At 44.0% G+C, this 27,626-nt stretch overlaps 1 protein-coding gene across 7 annotated transcripts in view; it reads left to right on the top strand.

The window, feature by feature from the left end:
* Window positions 1-27,626, top strand: part of rilpl1 (Rab interacting lysosomal protein-like 1) — a 42,013-nt gene that overhangs the window by 10,623 nt on the left and 3,764 nt on the right. For 2 of the 7 annotated variants that reach the window (XM_047373337.1, XM_047373331.1), the window contains exons 2-8: window positions 4,432-4,579; window positions 6,538-6,656; window positions 7,990-8,238; window positions 9,749-9,919; window positions 15,324-15,374; window positions 15,459-15,613; window positions 18,402-18,506. In XM_047373337.1, the coding sequence (XP_047229293.1) occupies window positions 4,531-4,579; window positions 6,538-6,656; window positions 7,990-8,238; window positions 9,749-9,919; window positions 15,324-15,374; window positions 15,459-15,613; window positions 18,402-18,506 (899 nt within the window). In that variant the 5' untranslated portion in view covers window positions 4,432-4,530. Of the gene's footprint in view, window positions 1-4,431; window positions 4,580-6,537; window positions 6,657-7,989; window positions 8,239-9,748; window positions 9,920-15,323; window positions 15,375-15,458; window positions 15,614-18,401; window positions 18,507-24,541; window positions 24,636-27,626 lie in introns of those variants that run through there. The other 5 variants (XM_047373332.1, XM_047373333.1, XM_047373334.1 and 2 more) reach the window with 5 other exon arrangements.

The following is a 27,626-nucleotide window of genomic DNA, read 5'->3' on the forward strand; positions in this document are numbered from 1 at the left end:
ACAACTTGTGAGTTCAAATACAGTGCTTTGCAAAATTTTTCATACTCCTTCGTTTTTCCAAATTGATTCGTGATACAAAGTTGATTTTACCCGCTTTATTTATTGGGGTTTTTAAGTGATAGGACAACACATCCAATGAGCCCTTTAGAGCTGCGCCAAACTCCATTGTCAGATGATGGATTGAACAGAACCCTGTGAGATGTGTTATAATCTAACCTTCATTCATTCAGCTTCTATACCGCTTATTCCATAGTGGGTCACGGGGAAGCTGGTGCCTATGTCCAGCAGTCTATGGGCCAGAGGCGGGGTACACCCTGGACAGTTCGCCAGTCCATCGCAGTCTAACCTTGTTGAGCTTTATTCCAAAATTACACATTAATTAGGTAACTCCTGAAGGCACTGGATTTATTCAGGGGATCAGAGTATAATACCAAGTCAGTTAAACTCCTGGAATATTGATCTGGTCAGTTCAGTAGTAGAAGAGGTTGTTAATCAGTTTCAGCTGTTTTGGTGTTGATGAAATTAACAACGTGAAGTAAAGGGGAAACAAAGAGGCGACCCCAGAGACAAGAATCATTTTTCAGGTGGAGGCCACAGATATTTTTTCTCTCCTCATTTTATTTTACTGCTTTTCAGTAGTTTTGCATTTGACCCGGGTCAGTGTCACTATCGGTAGCATGAGGCGATACCTGGACCCTGCAGAGGCTGCACAGGCAGTCCAATTCCACCAGGATGGCACATCAATACGTGCCATTGCCTGAAGGTTTCTGTGTCTCCCAGCACAGTCTAGAGCAAGGAGGAGATTCAAGGAAAAATCGAGTTCCCCCAGGAGAGCTGGACAGGGTCGGCCGAGGTGCTTAACAGCATGTTCGGTACCTGCTCTTTTGTGCAAGGAGGAACAGGATAAGTACTGGCAGAGCTCTACAAAGTGACGTCCAGTGGGCCACTGGCATGGATGTCTCTGACCAGGCTATTAGAATAAGACCTCATTAGGATGGCCTGAGAACCCGACGTCCTCCAGTAGGCCCTGTGCTCACTGCCCGGTACCGTGGAGCTCCACTGGCATTTCCCAGAGAACACCAGGATTGGCAGGTTCAGCAGTGGCGCTCTGTTCTTTTCACAGATGAGAGCAAGGTCACTCTGAGCTCATGTGACAGACATGAAAGGGTCACTGATGTGAAAGATGTGGGGAACGTTATGCTGCCTGAATCATTGTTCAGCATGATCAGTTTGGTGGTGGTCAGTGTTGGTCTGGGGAGACACATCCATGGAGGGAAGCACAGACCTGTACAGGAGAATCGATGGCATCCTGACTGCCATTAGGTATCAGGATGAAATCTTTAGACCAACTATTAGACCCTTCGCCGGTGCAGTAGGTCCTGGGTTCATCCTGCTGCGTGATAATGGCCGGCCTCATGTGGCAAGACTATGCAGGCAGCTCCTGGATGATGAATGATCTAAATCCTAAATCTAACAGAACATCTCTGAGACTTCATGTTTAGGTCCATCAGACACCACCAGGTTGCACCTCTGACTGTCCAGGAGGTCATTGATGCTCTGGTCAGGATATAGGAGGAGATACCTCAGTCAGGACATCATCTCATTAGGAGCATGCATGTCCATGTATACAGGCGCATGGGGTCCATATAAAATACTGAGTGTCATGTTGAGTTGCTGCAATGACATTTCAGCAAATTGGACCAGTCTGCTGTATCAGTTTCTCAGTTAAAACATTCTCTGACTTCAGAGTAAGCTCGTTTGTTCCTAACTTATTACCATCCCACATCTGATGTGTTTTCATGGTGTTCCTTTAATTATTCTGTGCAATGCACGTTAAATATTTGTGGTTTTAATGTACGAAACCAAACTTTAAGGACAAAACAATATATTTTAATCTGAAATTTAAATGCTAAGTAGTATAAATACAAATTAATAAAAAAAAATGCTCACAAAAAATGTAAATGCTATGAAATGTTCTACTTCACATTCTACAGCTCCAGCTTATCGTGTGCATGCTGGGATTTTATTTTGTTGGAACAATCCTTCTGCTGAGTGCTGTAAAACAGATCAGAGGTCAGTTTCTCGTGACATTGACTGAGTCAGTAGTAGAGTGATTAACCAGGTCTCATGACTGTGAAAAAGTGGTGTTGTGTCTGTGGCGTAGGTGAGGAAAGTGCTACAGACCTGCCAATATTTTAACACGCAGCATACCTCAAATGCACCCATGGGAGAAATCTGGGAAAGACAAAAGGTTTGGTGGAAGGACAGAATGCGGTTTTGTCCCCACAAAACAGGTGGAGCACTAATGCTTTCTACTGTTTATATGGACCTATGATATTCATAAAACAAACAGAAATCCTTTAGGATCTGAGCAGTGTGTTAGTGGTAAAGTTAAAGTGTTGAACAGAGACCAAATGGGATTTAAAGGCGAGCAACACCTTTACTGATACGGATCCACAGGTTATATTCTATAAAGCTCGAAGAAATAAACAGATTTCTATGCTTGGAAGCATTCATTGCATTAAATGTGGCATTCTGCTTCAACAACGCATACTGGGTGAAGAAATCGTTTCTCATGGTGGCCGATAATCATCTGAGTTACTCTGGATAAAGAGTCGGTGGACTCTTCCTGGCCCCGGAGTGCCGTTTCTGTGAATTTTAAAACACACAATGATAAGAAGCTCAAAGGTGTGGCTGTCTGCTCCGCCCTAGGCTGCAGGATTCCCCTCAGACTGGGTCTATAAGGGAAATATGCTTTCAAAAGTCAAGAGCAGGATTCTTTATTTTCTGTCTCAAAATGCTCTGCTTCTCTTGCTTAAAGTTCTGCTCTAAATCGTTTGAATTTTCTCTGATCGTCTACAAACTATGTTTCTGCAATCATATTGAGCGCCCTCCTTGCATGCATGCTGCTCCTAATGCTCAAACCTCTAGCCTGCGCAGTATGACCTCCTTACGTAGCTCTGTCCTCTCCGCTCACAGAATCTGTTTGCCCTTTCTTCAAATAAAGTGGTAACTCTGCCTAGTAGCAGTTTCAGCCAATAGAAGGACAAGTGTTTGTCACTGTGACATCACTTCCTTCTTTGGGTTGCGTTGGTTTTTGAACAAAGTTAACCCCAGAGGAGGACAAACTTATTGGATTTACTTACTCCTATTTTTTAGTTTATTTTAAACTTGATTGGAAAATAAGAGTAAAAGAAACACAACAAATTATTATTGAATACTTGTACTTGTCGTCTTTCACCTATCGAGGACCGGGTCGCGGGGTCAGCATTCTCAGCAGAGATCCCTAGACTTCCCTCTCCCCAGACACCTCCTCCAAGCTCCTCTGGGGGAAGGCCGAGGCGTTCCCAGGCCAGCCGAGAGACATAGTCCCTCCAGCGTGTCCTGGGCCTCCTCCCGGTGGGACCCGGAGGTATCCGGTATAGATGCCCGAGCCACCTAAGCTGGCTCCTCTCAATGTGGAGGAGCAGCAGCTCTACTCCGACTCCTCTTGAATGGCTGAGCTCTTCACCCTATCTCTAAAGGAGTGTCCCCCACCCTGTGGAGGAAGCTCATTTCAGCCGCTTGTATCCGGGATCTCGTTCTTTCAGTCATGACCCAAAGTTCATGGCCATTAGTGAGGGTAGGAACATAGACCGACCAGTAAATCGAGAGTCCCGCCTTTCGGCTCAGCTCTCTCTCCAACCCTACGGACCGACACAGCGTCCGCATTAATGACCGCTTCATTCTCACCTCACTGAAGAACAAGACCCCGAGATACTGTAGTAGAGTTGAGGCAGGAGCTATCAAATATCTTAACTATCAAAAAAATATATTCAAAAGAGATTTTACACAATTCCCTCTGTCTTGGTGTTGCAGTGTACAGCTGAAATATGACGAGGAGATCCGTAACAATGTTCTAATTATCCATGAAGACCAGGTTGATCTTCTGTCCTTTTGTCTTGTCTGGAGCAGAGAAGCTGCATGAAATGGGAAAAATTGGAAATCCCTTTGTTTACCTGAGTCAAATTTAAACACAGAGAGTTAGCGGTTTTTAACACTAACCGTGTAAAACCGTAACTCTGGCAACCAAATCATCCCAGTTCAGACCATGCTAGTTGTGTGGACAGTGACAAGTACACTGCAGCTGTGAATCAGACTATTATGGTACAAAATATAACTCAGAGGCCGATTGGTTAAGTGTGCCAGTGGCTGAATAAACTTCCTGTTTCTTCATACCGCATCATTAGTATTTTTGGCCCAGTGGTAGCCACGTTGTTCTCACTGTCATGCAATATAAACAGGTTCCTTATTAGTCACTTTTGCCTATTTAAAGTGGGACGGCACCGCTACATTTTGCAGGCATCCTGTCTGGATCAGTAGCAGATTATGAAGCTTAAGTTTGAGGTTTGCTTGGCAAAATTGAATAAGTTGTTAAAAATCTGTGAACAGGAGTTGGAGCGGGTGGAGGATGTGTGGCGGGGAGAAGCCCAGGATCTTCTGTCCCAGATCGCTCAGCTGCAGGAGGAGAACAAAAACCTCCTCTCCAACATGTCCCTCAAAGACTCTGTGAACGAGGAGGACCTGCAGAGGCACGAGGGTAAGGCTGTTAACTCCTGGACGTTCGCTGCTGACTGACAGGCTTTGAGATCATGTGTTCTGCCCTCATCTTCTCACATGTCATCGCTACTTTAAGCAACTTTATTGAGCCGAGTACCTACATTTTTCTCAATGGAGATGTTTTACAACTAACCTTTAAAAAAAAAAAAATGTAAACCTATGCATTCAAGTGAGATATGTTTGAAAGGCAATGATCCTGAGGATTTTTTGTACATCTGCATTTCTTTAAAACGACTGCAAAAACAATGCAGTGCTGCTAAGATAATTTACATTCAGTCGTAATGGAAATAAATGTCCTTTTGGTATTTTAATGATTTATTGAAACATTCTTTTTTTCACAGTGGAATGAATATTGGACTAGAAGCTTCAATTATTAAATACAAATGTACGGTTTTGATTCATGGTGAATTTTCTCTAATCCACCATGAATCCATACAGGCTACAACCCCAAATTAAAGTCTGGATAAATGTCCCTTTAGCAAGTTGCTAAGAAATCGCTCACCCTCAACTAGCTTCGTGCGTACTCCTGGCTGGATATTTCACCACTGTTGTTATCAGAAACATAAAGCTCATTAAATGGGTTGGTTTCCTCCCACGGAGCTGGCTTTTAAGGAAGTTCACACATTTTCCATTTTCAATAAGGATGAGGTTAGGGTATTGCAGAAGGGAAATGTTAGCCTGACCCCAAAACTACTTTTTGGGATCGTTGTCCTTTGACCTTAATGCATTTCCTAAAGTTGGAACCCAGTTGTATCCATGTTTCAACTATCTACCTGTTGATTTAGGATGAATCTGAAGAATTTGGAGGTAGCCCTCCTCCTTCATTATTCCATCCGTTGCAATGCACCAGTATCACTTGCACAAAAACAGCCCCATAGCATGATGCCACCCCCACCATGCTTGACTGTAGGTACAGTGTTTCTCGACTTCAAAGGCTCACCCTGAGTCCTTCAACAATTCCTGTTGTCATTTTGGCCTAATAGTTCCATCTTTGTCTCGTTTGACCATAAAACCTTTCTTCAGGAAGCATTTGGCTTGTCCATGTGGGCAGCTTTTGAAGAAGGTGCTTCTTACTTGGTTTTCACCATTTTTATCCATTTCCAGTTTATGATGGGATTGAGCTGTGGTGGTTGCTGGGTTGTTCATGAACAAATTTCCTTCTACTGTGGGTAGCAGTGTGGGTCACTGGCACACAATGTGATCTACCTACTGGGGAAAGTTCCCAAACATGCATTTAAACTGATTCTGAAAGTCTAATTAGGGACCTTAATCCATTTCTGAAAGCACCAACCTCAAACCTGAGGCAAACATTTGGGGACTGTCCTTAAAAGCTGCTTCTGAGCATAAAAACAAACCAGCTCTGCCAAGAACAGAGGTCAGATCTCCAGCCAAGACCTTGTTGATAGAACCAAAAAGTTCTACAAAAGGCTAAACGTGTCTTGTGTCTGTGTACAGAATTTTGACCATGTGTGGATTAGAAAAACCCACAATAAATTCAAATGTGCACTTACTTCTGCCTTTTAAAAATCACGGGCTTACACCCTGGCAAATCAGTACATTTTATATTTTATCATTCTGGAATTGTTAAATATTTATTTGATTCGGCAAAAAAGCAAAAATGTTACATTTCTGTCAGTTTTTGCTCAAGAGCCTCTCAAACAGACACACAAAGAAGGCCTTTTCTGTGTCCGACAGCGAGCCAGTTTTGTCTCGCCTCTTCGTTGTTCCACACAGAGGCCGCAGTGATCCTGACGCACTGTTGGACAGACCAGCCTCAGTGCACAGGAACACCTGCTAGAGTCACACACAAATCAGCCTCTGCAGCCAGCCTCTCTGCCAATGAGCACTGGGGATTCAAATAAAATGGGAAAAACAAATCTGCTTATTTGCATGCATGCAATCAAACAAACATTCTGCTGCTCTGTTTGTGGTGTCCAGGTATGACGGAGAGAGAGAAGCAGGTGATGATGAAGTTGAAGGAGGTGGTGGACAAACAGAGGGACGAGATTCGAGCGAAGGATCGCGAGCTAACGCTGAAAAACGAGGACATAGAAGCAGTAAGGCCACATCTTCTCAGTCTAAGAAGGAGGAGCTGTTTGCTGCTTAAAAGTGGGTGAAAGTGGATATCTTCACTCAGTAATCAGGGTTCTAATACACAATACAAAAGAGACATGATCTGATTTTAGGGCAATACAAGTTTATTTGTGCAGCATCCTTCAAAATATAAGATAATTCAAAGGGCTTTACAGGAAAACAAAAGAATCAGAGATAGGACACAGTAAAAACACGAAATTCATCAAATGAAAAAAAGTGAAAATAGAAGCGTCACAAAAAGAGAAACTCCAAAAGTAAAATTTAAAACAAAATGCGAAGACACAATAAACATGACCTAGTATAACAAACTTTGACCGTAATGGGAAAGTTACAGTGACCAGTTAATGTTTTCAGTCCTGATTCAAATGACTCTACCGCTACAGCAAATACACAAGGCTGAATGGTGTAGATTTTACACCCTTGATCCAATACACACACACTACTCAAACCGAGAGCACATCAGAAGGGACACCGCGTTCAAAGTCATGACAGGACATTTATTTCCTGACTTTGTAGATTGGAAAGCATACGATATGCTGGTAAAAATAATGCTGGTATTTCTTGCGATAACAATGTGACAAATGAACAAATACTTCACTAGAAAGCAGTATTATGTTTAATAGACCCTGGGTAGTAAGTACTCTGTGCAGCTACTGGGAACTGATACTTTATATTAACCAAGTTTAAAGGTGGTGCCAACCTCTCTGAGAACACCCGGGATGCCACTGAGGACACATGTTGTCGCTCAGTATTGTAGATGTCATATGGAGTGGCAGGTACCATTTGCTAAGTTTTGCTTCAGGCAAACTGAACATTCAATATTGTTATGAGCAACCGCTGACGGGGGGAAAAATCAGACAATTTTCCCAGGCCCAGGGTAGTTTGCTCTCTATTCGTGTTACTACCATGTTCTTCCTCACTGCTGCACCTGCACACAGGGTCTGGGCTGGAGGTGAGCGGCTGGGAAAGCAATGAAGACACTGCTGTAGAACCTCAGCTGTTACAGGAAGGCCCATGGTGTTTGGAGTCCTGTTTTGCAGTCCTGACCTATCATTGATACAGACTGTTACACAGCTTCAAGCTTTTTATAGGATGTAGGATGAAAGAAATAAAATTCACAACCTGATAGAAATGTCACACCATCTATGGTGATTTAAAACTATCGCCCAATTGGTTGGAGCGCTTCTCACTCCATCTTCTAGTGTCAGCACTCTGATGAACCAAGAGTACATCGTCATGGACCGTGTCTCCCATTTCAGCACTAATCCCTCCCTGCTCCGTCTTCTCTCTCTGCAGCTCCAGCAGCAACAAACTCGTCTCATGAAAATCAACCACGACCTGCGCCATAAGATCTCCGTGGTGGAGGCTCAGGGGAAAGCACTGATTGGACAGAAGGTGGAGCTGGAGGCCGGCGCCCAGGCACAAGCGCAGGAAGTCGGCGCCCTGCGGCAAGAAGTAGCGCGTTTGCGGGAACGGCTTCAAGGAGAGCCGACTGCACAGAACCCTGAGGAACTCCCGCTGCCTCAGCCCCCGTCACCAGCTGAGGTGAGATGGCTCCACTTCAGTCTCACAGACACGTTTAAATCAGGGAAGTCTCAGAGGTACTGAATGCAAATATTTGCCCTTGGATGAATTTGATGTGAACAGGAGTGATTAACAACAGAAAAAAAAAACAATGATTTCATTCAGCTGTGCTAGATTACCCAGCTGCAACACTAGAGACGTGTTTACACCATGGGTTCCTCATGCTGGAGTGCTTCTGCGATCAGGGTACACGGTTCTAAGTCACACTGGAGTCTCGAGGATATTAAAACCAGGGAAATCAGACCAAAACAGCATTAATCTCAAACGGTTTCATAGAGGTTATGGTTTAAAGTCCAAAGTGTAAGTACAGTGGATTTTAAATGAACTGTGTTGATCCCGACCCCTTACTACAGGAAAAGGTTTCATAGCAGCAGCTCTGAAACTGAATTCAATCAGACCAAGTTTGTAATTATCCACAGATCTTTAATGAATAGTCCTGCGAGATGAGTAACAGTAACCACGCCAATACATGCAGGAGCTGCTGCTGTCATTCACACTTAAAATTACTGAATGATCAACAATCCAAGGCAGTTGTGATCGCTGTAATCTTTATCTGAGAACATAAACGCTGAAAAATATTCTAACTTTACAAGATAAAATGTCTTAAAAAGACTCTGGCCTTCCATTAATAAAATATTTCCACGAAGGCTGGCGGATTTTAGGATGCATTTAACTACAAACTCTGTAAAACCCAGTGATACTCATCATAAGTGGTTGGGTTTAAATGTTGTGTTTTCAAACAAAAATATAAAACTCCAGTTAAGAGAAAATATGAAAAATCCAGCGAAAATTCAACCAGTGAGAAATGTTTGGCATCCTCCACTACAAAGCTCCACCGTTGGGGTCCATCCAGAAAGTTCTGCCTCCTTACCTTGGCTGTGTTCTTGGTAGATTTCTATCTGCTATTGTCTGTTTTGGTTCTGGTTCCTGCAGTGGAAGCGCACCTTTACTCTGACCTCAGAGGGAGTTCACCACCTGTCTAATATTATAACAAATCATTTTCTTTATTAAAAGACACATATATATATATATATATCATTTAGGTGTGACCATTTTTGTGCTGATGTGGGGGCATTGAGAAGCCCATGGACAAGCTTACTGTGCTTCATGTGTTTTATCTTTGTTAAATACATATTTATTTTTTTTGTTTAATAAAAACTCTCATGTGCTTGAACATAACTTCAGTCACGTACTTTACTGGAATGATAAGCAAGTGCTTGAAATGTTTGAAACCTTTAGGTCACATGTAGATTGTGACCTTTTTATTTCTCCTGTTTGAAACTTTAGGTAAATATTCGAGCATCATTTCAACAAGAAATGCTGAGCAGAAATGTTCTGCTGGAGATCTGCATGCTACACTGGGACAGTCCCAGTGTAGCATGGAAACCAGGCGGACATTAGCATCACATTTAACACAGACTGAATGAAAAGGCTCGGTAATGGAATAATATAGTGTCTTTTACTTCACCAGCGTGATAAAAGTGCCAAAGTGGTTTTGAATGCTGAGGGTTGGTCAGACAGACCCGACGCCTGCCAGCTGGTGCTGGGTGGGTTTGGTCCACCCCTGCAGCCCCAAGCTTGCTCCCTGAGTTCAGAAGGACATGAGGATGAGGAGGCAGAGGACGAAGCTGCGTTGCTTTGGGTAATGCAGGATGGTGTGAGAACAGCTTTGTGGGCTGAAGCAGAAAAGCGGCTGAACTAACAGCGTGAAGCAGGAGTTAAATGCTGGTGTGGCCCTGCATGGCAGTTTAAAAACTAACGAGTGTCAAGAGGTTTTCCTCACTCCAGCCAGTTGGAGTACTTTGATATATGAAATTGTGTGTGTGTGTTTTATTTTTGTTCTAAATATGCTAAAACAGACAAAATGTACTTTAATAGAATTGGCAAAAATTTTCTAAATTTAACTCTTATCGCACTTTCTGAGCTATACTGCTGCCAGCCACCAGTGGGTGAGCAAGAGATAGTTGGTTGAAGTTTGTAGGACCATTCATGTGGTTATGTTTGCTCGGTTACTGTAAATTTAAAAGACTACGCCATTCGTAAACCAACCGTCTTCAGTCTAAATGCTGGAGGTTCTCCACTGAAGATCATAGAAATAAAAATAGTTTGTTCTGACTCTCCACCCACAACCCAACCCACCAAAACATACACAGCGCCTAAAACCTGTCATTTTCAGCATATTAGTCTTTACGATTGCTATGTAGTAGAAGAAGTGTTATATGGGGACGTTATGATGAAGCAATAAATACCACTGACATGGACCCCACCCACCTACTTGACATGTTGATGATTAAGATGTGGGTCACCGACCGACACAATACAGGCCTGACATTTTATCATTTTCCAGAGGTTCTCCTGTTTCGACTGAAATCTTGCCACCTGTGAAAAACAACAAATCAAACCAGATCTATTCTAGCAGCTCAGAACTGCAACAACATATAACAGCAGCAGACCTAGACGCTTTGCTGCATCCGAAGAGCACGCATAGCATGGCAGCAGCTCTGTTCCAGCAATAACCCAATCATTTAATCTGTTAGACGTTTCCTTGAGGTTGTCTGAATGAGGGCAAAGATTTATATGATTAAAAAAAATCCCCAGACACCTCCTCCAGCTCCTCCGGAGGGAGCCCAAGACGTTCCAAGGCCAGCCGAGAGACATAGTCCCTCCAGCGTGTCCTGGGCCGTCCCCTGGGCCACCTCCCGGTGGGACGTGCCTGGAACACCTCCCGAGGAAGGCGTCCAGGAGGAAACCGGTATAGATGCCCGAGCCACCTCAACTGGCTCCTCTCGATGTGGAGGAGCAGCGGCTCTACTCCGAGCCCCTCCCGGATGGCCAAGCTCCTCACCCTATCTCTAAGGGAGTGCCCGGCCACCCTATGGAGGAAGCTCATTTCAGCCGCTTGTATCCGGGACCTCGTTCTTTCGGTCATGACCCAAAGTTCATGGCCATAGGTGAGGGTAGGAACGTAGACTGACCGGTAAATTGAGAGCTTTGTTTTTCGGCTCAGCTCTCTCTTCACCACAACGGACCGGCACAGCGTTCCCATTACTGTGGCAGCCGCACCGATCCGTCTGTCGATCTCCCGCTCCATTCTTCCCTCACTCGTGAACAAGACCCCGAGATACTTAAACTCCTCCACTTGAGGCAGGAACTCCCCTCCAACCTGAAGAGGACAAGCCACCCTTTTCCGGTTAAGAACCATGGCCTCGGATTTGGAGGAGCTGATTTTCATCCCTGCCGCTTCACACTCAGCTGCGAACCGTCCCAGTGCGTGCTGTAGGTCTTGGCTAGAGGGGGCCAGCAGGACCATGTTATCTGCAAAAAGAAGAGATGAAATCCTCTGGTCCCCAAACCAGACCCCCTCCGGCCCTTGGCTGCGCCTACAAATCCTGTCCATAAAAGTTATGAACATGACCGGTGACAAAGGGCAGCCCTGCCGGAGTCCAACATGCCCCGGGAACAGGTCCGACTTAGTGCCGGCAATGCGAACCAAACTCCTGCTCCGCTTGTACAGAGACCGGATGGCCCCTAGTAAAGGGCCCCCGATTCCATACTCCTGGAGCATCCCCCACAGGGCATCACGGGGGACACAGTCGAATGCTTTCTCCAGGTCCACAAAACACATGTGGACCGGTTGGGCAAACTCCCATGAACCCTCGAGTACCCTGTAGAGGATATAGAGCTGGTCCAGTGTTCCACGGCAGGACGAAAACCACACTGCTCCTCCTGAAGCCGGGGTTCGACTATCGGCCGGACTCTCCTCTCCAATACCCTGGCGTAGGCCTTACCAGGGAGGCTGAGGAGTGTGATCCCCCTGTAGTTGGAACACACCCTCCGGTCACCCTTCTTATGAAGGGGGACCGCCACCCCAGTCTGCCAATCCAAAGGCACTGTCCACGTCCGCCACGCAATGTTGAAGAGGCGTGTCAACCATGACAGCCCCACAACATCCAAAGACTTGAGGTACTCAAGGCGAATCTCATCCAACCCCGAAGCCCTGCCACCGCGGAGCTTTTTAACCACCTAGGTGACTTCAGCCTGGGTGATGAAAGAGTCCAACCCCAAGTCCCCAGCCTCTGTTTCCACCAGGGAATGCGTGATGGCAGGATTGAGGAGCTCCTTGAAGTACTCCTTCCACCGCCCGATAATGTCCCCAGTCTGTCCGGCTTTCTCCTCCCCCAGCGGATCCAACTCACCACCAGGTGGTGATCAGTGGACAGCTCAGCCCCTCTCTTCACCCGAGTGTCCAAAACATGCACCCGAAGGTCTGATGATACGACAACAAAGTCGATCATTGACCTCCTGCCTAGGGTGTCCTGGTGCCAACTGCACTGATGGACACCCTTATGTTTGAACATGGTGTTCATTATGGACAATCCGTGACTAGCACAGAAGTCCAATAACAAACACCGCTCGGATTCAGATCGGAGAGGCCATTCCTCCCGATCATGCCTCTCCAGGTGTCACTGTCGTTTCCCACGTGGACGTTGACGTCCCCCAGCAGAATAATGGAGTCCCCGGGAGGGGCACTATCCAGCACCCCCGACAGGGACGCCAAGAAGGCCAGCCCACCGCCTCTCCCCGTGGGCCACTCCAGAGTAGAAGAGAGTCCAGCCCCTCTCGATGAGATGGGTTCCAGAGCCCACGCTGTGTGTGGAGGCGAGCCCGACTATTTCTAGTCAATATCTCTCGACCTCCCGCACAAGTTCAGGCTCCTTCCCCCCCAGCGAGGTGACAGTCCCTAGAGCCAGCCTAAGCATCTGGGGATCGGGCCGCCAAGGTCTCCACCTTCGTCTGCCGCCCAATCCTCTTTGCACCGGTACCTCACGGTTCCCCCTGCAGGTGGTGGGCCCACTGGGGGATGGTCTCGCGTCTCTCGTTCGGGCTTGGCCCGGCCGGGTCCCACGAGGAGCAACCCAGCCACCAGACGCTCTCCGACAAGTCCCGACCCCAGGCCTGGCTCCAGGGTGGGACCCCGGCTCCGCCGTACCGTGCGACATCACGTGCCTCGATTTTGTAGTCGTCATGAGGGGTTCTTGAACCGCTCTTTGTCTGACCCGTCACCTAGAGCCTGTTTGCCATTGGAGACCCTACCAGGAGCATTTAAGGCCCAGACAACATAGCCTCTAGGATCACTCAAACTCCTCCACGACGTTAAGGTGGTGGTTCAAGGAGGAGTAGTGATAAGTAAATCAGATTATTTTGTGAAATATATGTAATAAGATAAATTCAGTTCAACTTTAAGTAAAGTAAGTGTTGTAGTAACTTGAAGGAGGCTCTTATTTCTAGTTAAAAATGATGATTCACATTAACTAACAGAAAAACTAAGCAAACTGTACACACAAAACCATAGAATCATGGCTTTTTTGACTGTAAGAGAATACAAAGTATAAATAATATTGTCCCAGATTTGGAGTAAATAAGCATTTATGAGCCTTTTAAAAACAATTCTTTATTTTGGACATGGCATGGCTTCTCTGTGGCCTATTCCCAGAGGAAGAACCATGCAACAAACATTTAGCTGGGAATAGCACAACACTGAAATTTGCATCTGATTTAAAGCTTCTAATTCTGCAGTTAAGTAAGTCAAAAACAGCTCTAAACATTCCTTACCGAAGCAACAAATCATATGCTAACTTAAGCTTGTAACAGCAGTCAAACATAATTAGGAAGACCGTTTTTCACCGTAGTGTAGTTGGTAGTACTGTTTCCTTGCAACAAGAAGGTCCTGGGTTTAATTCCCAGCCTGGGGCCTTTCTGCATCTTTCTGTGCATTCGTGGGTTTTGCCCGGGTACTGACTGTGTTTATGCATGGGTGTTTGCCCTGTGTGTCTTTCTGTTGTCCTGTGACAAACTGGTGCCCTGTCCAGGGGGTACCCCACCTCTCCGCTGGGCCTCTGGATATAGGCACCCCTGCAAGGAAAAGCGGATTTAGACAACAGATGCAGAGAAAACCTAATCCATTGAGTAAACATGTATCTTTGGCCTTTGGATCAGCTGAATGTGGGCCATCGGTAGAGAGATTCATTCTTTGGTGTGTTTGATTGACAGGGGTGGGAGTTTTAGAGTGTGACTTTAACTCACTTATTTCTAAAACATTTAAGCGAATGAACAAGTAACCCTGGAATAAGGAAGTGTTTTATACCCTCCAACATGTTAGTTTTACCGTATTTAGAAGGATTTGCACCATGACCATGGGATGATATCCATCCTTGGGCGTTCTACATTGGGCCCATTACCCAACGCCACATCCACAGATTTTGCTATTGCTAGCATTACATATTTACTTACAGGTCCACCAGGGTCACAAGAGGTACACAGCAATGTTGCTCCTGCACCGGGTCGTAAGTCTGTCAAAGACCCGTATCAAGTGACTCCTTTTGATGATATAACATAACTGTAGTAGGGGAAGTCCTGATAAAGCAAGGCGAGGTCAGCTCTGTTCCTACTTTAAGTAATTAATAACCGTTCAGCAAAGGCTAAAAAGAATACAGTGAATGATGTTCTTGTATCTCATGTTATACATCTTAAAGATAAATCAAAATTGGCAAATAATAATATGTAATGGTCAGACCCTTACAAAAACTAGAGATTCTGAAATTAGCTACACAGTTCTCATCTGTGCATCTCTAATTTCAAACTCATGAGAAGCAACTTAAACAGAAAACAAGCTTTTGCCTTTTTACGTATGTTCTGTGGCCTGAGTTGAGTTTATTTTATAATTATGATCATTTAAAAATATGAAAATTTTTGAAAATGATTTAATTAGAAAACAAATGTAATTAAAAGTGTGACTTCAGTTTCAGGTGTTATTCTTTTAAAACCTATATCAAGTGGAGTGATTTTTGATCAGTGCGAGTGGCTTAGAGAGCTGCATGTGTTTTTGCCGTGTTTTTCTTTAACTGACTGCAATTGATTTTGTTGTGCGGAGTTACTAGAGAAAAAACACAGAATGGGATTAAGATAACGGAGACACAGGCAAACTGATTAAATGTTTGAAACAAATAGGGTTCATTTCTGACTTCAAGCTCAACATCTGCCACCAGGAGGCGATGTGTGATGAGGACATGCCTGGTGTGTTCCAATATTTCACCAAGGTATCCTCGCATCTTACCTGCCTTCTTTTTCTTTCATCCTGCCTGGTTTAGTTCACTCTGTGTGATGCACTGTTGTCTCGGCAGGAGGCGATGTGCGAGGAGGAGTCGGGCGGACTGGACCCGAAGGACCCCAACAGGCCCCGCTTCACTCTGCAGGAGCTGAGGGACGTCCTACATGAGAGGAATGAGCTCAAGGCCAAAGTGTTCCTACTGCAGGAGGAGCTGGCGTACTACAAGAGGTAGATGAAGTGTGTTGTAAAGAGTTTCAGACTGAGGAAATATTCTTTCTAGCCTATGACTGGACCAAGCCTTCTGGGAGGACTCCCATGGATTTAATGCAGCTGCTTCCTTTGTAATCTTTCTTCTTCTGGCCTCATGCTGGTTTATTTTAGTAGGGCTAATTATCTGGTAGTGTGATTCTATTTCGAAGAAAAAATATCACTGCCATCAAATGTTTTATACAGCAGTTAAAACCATCCTCTCTGTCTCAGAGACCACGGTTTGGTTCACATCGTTCGGTCGTTTTTTTAAAACTTTTTTTTACATTTTCACATCTTTAATGCAGCCTCATCTCTGTACTTTTAAAATAACCAAAAATTCCTACTTTGCGTTATCTTCTACAGGTCCTTCTCAAAATATTAGCATATTGTGATAAAGTTCATTATTTTCCATAATGTCATGATGAAAATTTAACATTCATATATTTTAGATTCATTGCACACTAACTGAAATATTTCAGGTCTTTTATTGTCTTAATACGGATGATTTTGGCATACAGCTCATGAAAACCCAAAATTCCTATCTCACAAAATTAGCATATCATTAAAAGGGTCTCTAAACGAGCTATGAACCTAATCATCTGAATCAACGAGTTAACTCTAAACACCTGCAAAAGATTCCTGAGGCCTTTAAAACTCCCAGCCTGGTTCATCACTCAAAACCCCAATCATGGGTAAGACTGCCGACCTGACTGCTGTCCAGAAGGCCACTATTGACACCCTCAAGCAAGAGGGTAAGACACAGAAAGAAATTTCTGAACGAATAGGCTGTTCCCAGAGTGCTGTATCAAGACACCTCAGTGGGAAGTCTGTGGGAAGGAAAAAGTGTGGCAGAAAACGCTGCACAACGAGAAGAGGTGACCGGACCCTGAGGAAGATTGTGGAGAAGGGCTGATTCCAGACCTTGGGGGACCTGCGGAAGCAGTGGACTGAGTCTGGAGTAGAAATATCCAGAGCCACCGTGCACAGGCGTGTGCAGGAAATAGGCTACAGGTGCCGCATTCCCCAGGTCAAGCCACTTTTGAACCAGAAACAGCGGCAGAAGCACCTGACCTGGGCTACAGAGAAGCCGCACTGGACTGTTGCTCAGTGGTCCAAAGTACTTTTTTCGGATGAAAGCAAATTCTGCATGTCATTCAGAAATCAAGGTGCCAGAGTCTGGAGGAAGACTGGGGAGAAGGAAATGCCAAAATGCCAGAAGTCCAGTGTCAAGTACCCACAGTCAGTGATGGTCTGGGGTGCCGTGTCAGCTGCTGGTGTTGGTCCACTGTGTTTTATCAAGGGCAGGGTCAATGCAGCTAGCTATCAGGAGATTTTGGAGCACTTCATGCTTCCATCTGCTGAAAAGCTTTATGGAGATGAAGATTTCATTTTTCAGCACGACCTGGCACCTGCTCACAGTGCCAAAACCACTGGTAAATGGTTTACTGACCATGGTATCACTGTGCTCAATTGGCCTGCCAACTCTCCTGACCTGAACCCCATAGAGAATCTGTGGGATATTGTGAAGAGAACGTTGAGAGACTCAAGACCCAACACTCTGGATGAGCTAAAGGCCGCTATCGAAGCATCCTGGGCCTCCATAAGACCTCAGCAGTGCCACAGGCTGATTGCCTCCATGCCACGCCGCATTGAAGCAGTCATTTCTGCAAAAGGATTCCCGACCAAGTATTGAGTGCATAACTGTACATGATTATTTGAAGGTTGACGTTTTTTGTATTAAAAACACTTTTCTTTTATTGGTCGGATGAAATATGCTAATTTTGTGAGATAGGAATTTTGGGTTTTCATGAGCTGTATGCCAAAATCATCCGTATTAAGACAATAAAAGACCTGAAATATTTCAGTTAGTGTGCAATGAATCTAAAATATATGAATGTTAAATTTTCATCATGACATTATGGAAAATAATGAACTTTATCACAATATGCTAATATTTTGAGAAGGACCTGTATGTCCCTCTTGGGACCATGGTCGTGATAAATTGGGGGCTCGTCCGGCACCTCCTCCTTTTAACTTTGGCTTCAAATACTTGATGCTAAATAGGTGCTACGATCCAACAAAAGTTGATGTGAGACCAAGAGTTCCAAATAAAGCCTTATATAATAAAAGAGATTTACTTGCTAAAGTTTTTCAAAAGCAATAAAAAAAGCATTTTTCCAAATATTCCCTCTTGTAAATGAAGCCTCAACTCAGACATGTCATCGGTGTATTTCTGTGATGCCAGGCCAAGTTTGATTAATTTCTTTTATTCTCTTGGTACAATACGGCTCAGTGACTTCTTGCAACCGTTAAAAAATAGAAAACCACATCGTCACATGCCTACGTTTACTTACAACATATTCTCGTGTAAAATGTTTTATTCTTGATTACTTGTTGGGTTATTCCAGGGGTGTCCAAACTTTTTGACACATGGGCCAAAGTTAAAAAGTCAATAGAACTTGCGAGCCAAAAATATAGTGTTTAAAAAAAATTTATATCACAAAAATCTGAATTCTGAATTTTTTTACCCACTCAACTCAACTAAGGATGCAACATTTTAATAAAGATATTCAGAAGTTTTTTGTAGTAAAGGGAAGTGTAAATCATTGTAGATATAAAACCTAAAAAGGGTTTTGCACTAATTCTTAAATTGCAGTCGGATGGCCCCTGGGTCGCACTTTGGACACCCGAGTTATTCAGATGAAACACTTTTGTACATTTTTCACACATCAGTGAGTTTGACAATTATAATTGTTCTTTTTTACAGTGATGAAGTAGAGGATGAGATTGCAACTTCTTCTCCGTCTCCCTCCCCTGAACTGAGGACCCGCTCCCGATCTTCCACCCAGCCTGAATCAGGAATCAAGCGCCTGTACGTTGTACCTGCAAACACACTCACAATGAAAATCATCTGCTCTTAAAAGCAGCCATCTGTTCCAGTCTCCTTCCCTGTATTTCGTTAAGGCAAATGATTGGTTTGCATGTAAAAGCAGAGAGCGCTGTTTTGTTTTGTTGCTGCATCCTTTCATTTATCACAAGAGAAAAAGAGGATCTGCAGCAACAGTTCCAGAAATTTAACTTTATTTCAGTCTGCTAACATTAGCTCTGTGTTTGGATTACTGTATCTTACTTGTGATTTATAGAAATTATTCTCAGATGAGAGATACAGGGCCCTCCTCAACTATTGGCCCCCTGGTAAAGATGTATCTATATAAATAAATCTTTTATGGCAGTATCATAATCTCACAGGCAAAATCTCATAAGAATCCAGCCTTTTAAGTTGAGTCATTTATTCTTCTATCCATTTCTCATTTATACTTTATTTTAAGATAATCAACATCTATGACGTTTTGATCAGTAATCCATGGCATCCTGTCTCACTCTGCGACAAATAGGACTGAACCATTTGTTAAAACCATTTTTATCTTTTAGTGATTCTGAACAGGCTTCATTAGCCTCTGGATTACTAGATTAACTGGATTACTGTAACTCTGTATGTTGGTGTTAAGGTGCGTTCCGACCGAACGCGAATGATGCGACAGAAGCGAGTGATTTACATGTTAACCCTATGTAAAGGTGTGTTCAGGAGTGAAGCGAGGCGAAGGACGTGTCGCGAACGGCGCGATTAGGGCTAATAGAGCAAAGCAAAACCCACGATGGACAAATTTGGCTGGAGTTGAAAAATCTGAACTTTTTTGTCAATTCGCTTTGCGTCTATAACCCTTTTTGCAGCACAAAAGTCGTCATATAAGTATGAAACTTGCAGCAGTTGCTCAGGGTACATCTATGTTCATGTAGGAAAATATATTTTATTCATAAGTATTTTCATATGCATATGTCAGCAAGCCTGATTTCTAGGTCACCGATCAGCCGTTATTACATAATTGACATATCAGCTGTTGCCTCTTGTGTTTTGCCCATCCATATGTTTAGGCACAAAAATGTTGATTATATTTAGAATATGTGTACAGTACAATTTGGCTTTTTATCTATTGAGCTGAGATTTATTTACTCATCGAAGACCGATGGGCAGGCGTTCTGCAGTGGGGATACAGCGCCTGTAGTTGGTGTCCCGGAGGCTGATTCATCCTCCAACGCGGGGCAGCAGGTCCTCAAACTGGGTCCTGGATAGACTGAAGTACCGCTGATAGCGACCATCATCCAGACGCTGCTCCTGAAGTAGTGGTGGTACTCTCCAAACTGGTTCTGTCTCTGGAGAACCTTGGGACGTTGTGGCGTTGTTCAGCTTTCATAAATAAAGCACCGTGACTCGCTCGGTGTTGAGTTGAAACCGGCAAGCAGCAGATAGAAGCTCCTCCTGTTTGATGACGCAGTGAAGCGAGTGGAGCGTTGTCTCCCGTTGACCACGTGAGGTGGTAGTGAAATGTCAGGCGAGCGACGGCACGCAAATGAGGTGAAAAATTCATTGAAATCGCGGTCGGTCTTAACGCACCATTAGCCAGGCCGGTCTCTTACACCTGCAGTTAGTTCAGAACGCTGCAACTCAAACAAGAAAAGCATGAACATATCTCCCAGTGCTCACTTCCCTTCGCTTCCTGTTCATTTTAGAATTGATTTTAAAGTTTTATATTACCTATAAGGCCCTGAATGAGCAGGGTCCTGTATACCTGTCTGACCCACCTGCAGCCTCCTAAATTGTGGAACCAGCTCCCTTCATATAATACAGGCTTCAGCTCTTGGTGTTTTGAAGTCTCTTCTAAAAACTAGGGACGCACTGATCCACATTTTTTCACTTCCTATCTGATCCCGATACCTAAATATGGATGCCTGCTAATATCGATTCTATTCCGATACCAGAGCTCAGCTTGCTTTAATATTATTATCATTATTGTTAATTTTATGAGGCTTTAATGAACTTCTTTCTACAGGCAAGTATGGTATGTAGGGATGGGTACCGAATTCGGTACTTTTACAGGTACCGACCAAATTCCGTCAGTACTACAGAGTACCGATTCATGTAAAATCAAACAGTACCATGTTTTGGTTCCTAAACGCATCATTATGACACTGAGGGAGTGGGAGATTTTCCATGCCGGACATGAACACAGCATTGCACGCACAAGAACATAATGACGTCAGAAGCCGTCATCAAAGCATGGCTGATAGAAAGCACTCAAAAGTATAGCTTCACTTTTCAAAGTGCAGATCACGCTCGCTGAAATATTTGTGACATGAAGAGCAAGGCCAGCGGCGGGAATGCTTCTAATCTGAGTAGGCGCCTGGTTAAGCACAAGATTTTACTCAAGATTTTTTTGCTGAAGAGACAATTTTTGTCAGCCTTAGATCTACGGCTACAACTCCTGCATTGGCCTCCGTTAGCGACTCGTCGTCGGCAGCCAGCAACATGGCGAGGTTTTAGTTTGGACATTATTACGAAACAAATACAGTGTAGTCAGTTAAGGGTTTTTATGTTGAAGAAATGTTTGAAACAACTGAGATGTTAAAATACAAACAGCTGGATGTTGTTTTGATATATTCATTAAAGTTTGAGAAATAAATATGTTAAATAAATAAAAAATTTATTTTTATATTAAAAACGAATTAACATTTATTACGACAACACACAAAAGTACTGAAAACTGGTACCGTTGAGTACCGGGTATCAGTACCGTATCCGTTTAAATGTGAAAGGTACCCATCCCTTATGAAATGTAGAAATGTTTGCATGGATGTCCCAAAAGGTAACTTTACGTAAGTATAAGGTCAGACAAGGAAGTCTGAAAATCAGGAAATCCTGTTAACAGGAACTATCCTATCCTGAAAACAAATATGCAAATGTAAGGGCTTCAAATTGACTGTAAGCATTTATTAAATTCAAGACAGATACCAATTAAGGGGAAATTTCTTTAACACCACTGCTCTGGAAATAAAACAGAAAGGGCTGTTTCATCTCATCAACATGAATTAAATATAGTAGCTCTTGTAGCTGAAACAAATTATTGTTTTTATCTGTCAAACATACATGAAAAGTGCAATTAGTGTAAACATTCACAGAAATTGCCTTAGCTTTCATGTTGTCTGGTGGAAGTTTATCTTGCTTTTGGAGTGACTCCTGCTGCCTGCTGCTTTCATTTTTCTGTCCTCTGGCTTAAAAATCCTCGTGCTCTTTAATGTGCTGCTTTTTCAAATGTTTGATTAAGTTCATTGTGTTTTATGTCGAAGTGTCCACCTCTCGGTACAGCGGCATTGCAAACATTGCATGTTGCTGTCTTGCTTTGTGGTGTTTCTAGTGTAAAATATTTCCACACAGCGGGCATATTGTAATGAAACGTTGGTGACCCATGGAGCCAACTCAATAATCGCCTGCTAGATGGCTGTGAACTCTGGAACGGATTTCCTGAATAGAGGTGTGTCTCATGAGACGAACATCATAGCAAAGATAGCTAGCGCTAAAGAAGCTTCTGTCCCTATGCTGCAAGGCCCACCTCCCACAGAACTGGGGAAATTTGCCTCGATGAATCCCGGCCGATGAGACCCAGACTGGTCCCACTTCCTGGTGGTATTTGCGTATATGTCAGGAGCGGCGGCCTGAGCCCCTTCAGCTGAAGGCGCCAGTCTCCACCTTCTCAACCATAACGGGGGCGGTGCCCCTTACAGATCTGGGCTTCCCTCAGGACATGAGGCATGGGGCTCCATTCCAGCCTCGCACCCGCTCCTCCCACATCACCGGCCGCTGGCTGGACCGTTGGGATCAGCTGCACCATCAGATGCAATCCAGTGCCGCTGGCCCTGATCCCCTCCACCAACTGCATCTTCCAGGCACAATCCTTCCCAGAAGACACGGCAAAAATTTAAGAAATGACTGGTTTGGGGGGATGCATGCAAATATGTAAATTGTTTTGGAATAAAACATGAACTCTCCTCTAAGAGCGAGGTCCCTTAAAATACAGCCAGATCACATGATCCTGCTGTAATCTCACATCTCCACACAAGGCAATATTTTCACAAATCCATCATTCTGAAACACCACAAAGACCTGCGTTTTGCCTTTCAGGAGTTCCCATATCAGTACAACCGCTTCCGTTTGGTTACTCTTTCGTCCCACTCATGTTCTCCAAATGCGCAGAGATGGCCCTCAAGCCGCTGCGCACAACAGGGATGAGGATTCTCTTTTATCTGGACGACCCGTTTCTACTAGCTTAATCCAGAGAGGAAGCAGCTGTGCACACGAGGACACTGGCGGTACATCTATCAAACTTGGGCTATTCCATAAACTGAGAAAAAAGATCTGTTCTCCCATCCCAGATCGTAATCTGGTGTGGAGTTAAACTCCTTGAGAGCCCGACCCTCACAGCCGAGAGAGCAGATGCGCTCTCAGCGCTTCTCCACTGTGTCAGACCTCGCAGTTAGGTGACATCCCTGTCAGTTATGTGGTTACTGGGAATGATATCAGTAGCCCACATGGTTGTTTCACCAAATCTGGTCATCATGTTATGTGGCACACACGGCTACACTGCGCCACATCCAGCGTCTGTTCATGCATTACAGAGAAAACTGATTGACAGCAGAGGGCATTTGCATGGCAGCTTCCTGGTCATCTCTGTGCTCATTTATTAGGTTTTACCTGTGTTTCCACTTTCGCCATATTGTATTCTATTCTCAGAGTTCTGACAGAATGATTATTGTTTCACTGCGCTTTTATATCTTCACACTCTTTCGCCTGCAGCCGCACCCAACCCCGGTTCATGACCTCACCACGGCTGAATTCCAACAAGCCTCCATGTGTTTAGAAATTATTCCCTCATGGCACGCAGGGTATGTTGCCCTGCGCCATCATGCCTGATTCAGCAGCTGATTGGTTTCCTCTTCCACCTGAGGAGTTGTTGACCCGATCTGCTCATTGTTGGGCGGTCACATATTGTGACCTCATCATCACTATTCACAGCAGCAGGTCTGTCATCTCATCCTCTGCCCTAAACAAAGATTATTCTCTCTGTTGCTCAGTAGCGCAGGGTGCTCCTGAGCGCGGAAGGCTGGGTTTTTGGAGTTATTCTTGCCCAGCAGATGTTTATGTTGTGGTTGGATGGACCCAATGAGGCATAGACTACATCCTGGTTTGCTTTTAACTGACTAGCGATAGCCTTAAAAGGCGAGGCCTATACGAAATAGAACGTTGGTTACACATTGTAACCCCAGATATGAGTATAGGCGCAGGCCTTTAAGCTCTGAATGGCTAAAGATAAATCACTCTTTGGGAGCCGATTACCCAGTCTGAGCACTATTTATACAGACCGGGTCAGGCCCATGCAGTGTGCGTGGACCAAAGTTTTCAGTGCTAAAGCGCGAAGGGATAAACCCACTAGCGATGGCCTTAAAGGGCTGCGCCTATATTCATAGAATCTGGGGTTACAATACATGACCAACGTTGCATCTACACGCAACACTGAACACACTGAATGGGTAACCTTATTTCTGTGTTAACACATCAGATTTAATTAAAATGAACTTATGGTCATTTCCTGCATAAACTCTCACAAAACAGAGGTGGTAAAACACAGTCAGCAACTAGTAGGAAGAAATATGACTGACTGGGAAGTTCTCCCACTTTCATTGTTCGTCACTCACACTCTCTACCTTATGTTTTATAGATGTTGCTAACTTTACACTGTTATTAGTAAGGGTCTTTTTTGATGAATGGTTTAAAGTGGGTTCTGGCTATCTCCCCTCACAGGTTGGCATATTCTGGTACTTTAAACCAATATTTGTGCAGTATTATGTCTTCATGCTGGCTTTATTTTGGTATGCAAGCATTAATAATTACTATGGAAAGCTTTACGAGCAGTGCCACTTATTTAAAATCACAAATACAGTGTTTTCTGTGTGAATGAACTTTGACATGACTTTTGTTACATTCACCCCCTGTGTGTCTTCACCTTTGTGTAACAGGATCTTCACAGCCATAATGCCGATGGTGGCGGCTGGTTTGATCCCAGATGACCCCACTTTACAGCCAATCAGACGCCTCATGTCGCTTGTATGACTATTTTGTTGGCTTCAGCCCATCCCAGCTCATGCTAACAGCCTCCACCGCACTGCATGTGCCACGCCTTTGTAGTATTCTGATTGGCTGGTTGTGGGGCTGTCTCATTGTTGTCGTGGATCATAAAAATCAGCCAGTCAGAATTGATGTGTAGTCTATTGTTTCACTTAATCTCTGCAGCTCGCTGAATATATAAATGGAATTCACAAACCTAATCACTTGTGCCTTAGATTCTTTACTAAAATGCTTTCTAATGCGTGCACTGATCAGTTTAGAGTTCACAGATAAATCTACGGATACATCTCTGCATCCGATGCTGATCAAACGCCAGGTGACATTTCAGTTCAAACAAAAAGTTATAATATGCAAATCCTTTAAACTTCTATAAGAGATGTCAAATTTAAGCATAACACTATAAGATATTTAAACTCAAAATGTTTTCAGTATTAATGCTCTCTTAACGTCCCACAACTGCATTTAATTCAGGTTTAGTTAGACTATTTTTAGTTAGACTATTTTTAATAAAGAATCTAATTCTCCCAGGAAAGCATTGGTGAGGTCAGACGCTGATGTTGGACAAGAAAGCCTTGATCGCAGCCTCTGCTCAAATTCATTCAAAAGGTCCTCTGTTGGGTTGACATCAGGGGTCTGTGCAATCCAGTCAACAATCTCCACACTAAACCTGCTGATCCATATCCGTATGGACATCGCTTGGTGCACTGTCATGTTGGACCTAGAACGGTTCATCCCCAAACTGGTCCCACATAGTTGGAATTGTCCAAAATGTCTTTGGAAGCTGGATCAGTAAGAGTTCCTTTGACTGGAATTGAGGGTCCACCAAAGCCCCTGTCAAAACAGCCCCACACCATAATCCCACCCTCCACCAAACTTTACTCTATGATTCAGTCAGGCAAGTATACTGTACAGACCAAATGTTTTGACACACCTTCTCATTCAAAGAGTTTTCTTTATTTTCATGACTATGAATATTGTAGCTTCACACTGAAGGCATCAAAACTATGAATTAACACATGTGGAATTATATACTGAACACTTGTTTGCCCTTTTGCCTTCACTCTGCGGTCCAGCTCACCCCAAACCATCTCGATTGGGTTCAGGTCCGGTGACTGTGGAGGCCAGGTCATCTGGCGCAGCACCCCATCACTCTCCTTCTTGGTCAAATAGCTCTTACACAGCCTGGAGGTGTGTTTGGGGTCATTGTCCTGTTGAAAAATAAATGATGGTCCAACTAAACGCAAACCGGATGGAATAGCATGCCGCTGCAAGATGCTGTGGTAGCCATGCTGGTTCAGTATGCCTTCAATTTTGAATAAATCCCCAACAGTGTCACCAGTAAAGCACCCCCACACCATCACACCTCCTCCTCCATGCTTCACGGTGGGAACCAGGCATGTAGAGTCCATCCATTCACTTCTTCTGTGCCGCACAAAGACACGGAGGTTGGAACCAAAGATCTTAAACTTGGACTCATCAGACCAAAGCACAGATTTCCACTGGTCTAATGTCCATTCCTTGTGTTCTTTAGCCCAAACACATCTCTTCTGCTTGTTGCCTGTCCTCAGCAGTGGTTTCCTAGCAGCTATTTTACCATGAAGGCCTGATTCACACAGTCTCCTCTTAACAGTTGTTCTAGAGATGTGTCTGCTGCTAGAACTCTGTGTGGCATTGACCTGTTCTCTAATCTGAGCTGCTGTTAACTTGCGATTTCTGAGGCTGGTGACTCGGATGAACTTATCGTCCGCAGCAGAGGTGACTCTTCGTCTTCCTTTCCTGGGGCGGTCCTCATGTGAGCCAGTTTCTTTATAGCGCTTGATGGTTTTTGCGACTGCACTTGGGGACACTTTCAAAGTTTTCCCAATTGTTCGGACTGACTGACCTTCATTTCTTAAAGTAATGATGGCCACTCATTTTCTTTACTTAGCTGCTTTTTTCTTGCCATAATACAAATTCTAACAGTCTATTCAGTAGGACTATCAGCTGTGTACTGTATCGACCTCCTGCACAACACAACTGATGGTCCCATCCCCATTTATAAGGCTTGAAATCTCACTTATTAAACCTGACAGGGCACACCTGTGAAGTGAAAACCATTTCAGGTGACTACCTCTTGAAGCTCATCAACAGAATGCCAAGAGTGTGCGTAGCAGTAATCAAAGTAAAAGGTGGCTACTTTGAAGAACTTAGAATATAAGACATATTTTCAGTTGTTTCACACTTTTTTGTTCAGTATATAATTCCACATGTGTTAATTCATAGTTTTGATGCCTTCAGTGTGAAGCTACAATATTCATAGTCATGAAAATAAAGAAAACTCTTTGAATGAGAAGGTGTGTCCAAACTTTTGGTCTGTACTGTAGTTCTCTAGGCAATCTCCAAAAACATGTTCATCCATCGTATATCTAGATGGAGACACGATGGTGAGATTCATCACTGATGAGAACACATCTGCACTGTTCTGGAGTCCAGTGGGAGCATTTTTACATCTCTGCCTCCGATGCTTTGCGTTCCACTTGGTGATGTAAGGCTTGGATGGAGCAGCTCAGCAATGGAAACCCATTCCACCAAGCTCTCTATTGACTTCATTTTGAAGGCCACGTTGGGTTTGATGGTCTGTAGAAATTGACTTTGCTTGATCTAATAAAGATTTCAGCAATGCCGTAAATGTTTGGGGTATGTTTTCCAACGGCCAAATTGTCAGATGTTTAGTTTTTTTTATTTGCTATGAAGTACTATACAGACTTAGTACTACTAATATTTGGAGGACTTAAGATAAAGCTTTCAAACTTAAGAACATCAGCTATATCAGCAGTCAAGCATAGTGGTGGTAGCATGGTGCTGTGGGGCTGTTTCTGCATGGATCTTGGATTGCACGTGGGATGGCGTTGGTGTCTTCACCTGCTCCCTTATGCAGGGGTCACCGCAGCGAGTCATCTGCACACAGACTTGGCAGAGATTTTACGCGGATTGCAA

This window comes from Girardinichthys multiradiatus, chromosome 8, assembly GCF_021462225.1.
Source record: "Girardinichthys multiradiatus isolate DD_20200921_A chromosome 8, DD_fGirMul_XY1, whole genome shotgun sequence".
NCBI classification, from domain to species: domain Eukaryota; kingdom Metazoa; phylum Chordata; class Actinopteri; order Cyprinodontiformes; family Goodeidae; genus Girardinichthys; species Girardinichthys multiradiatus.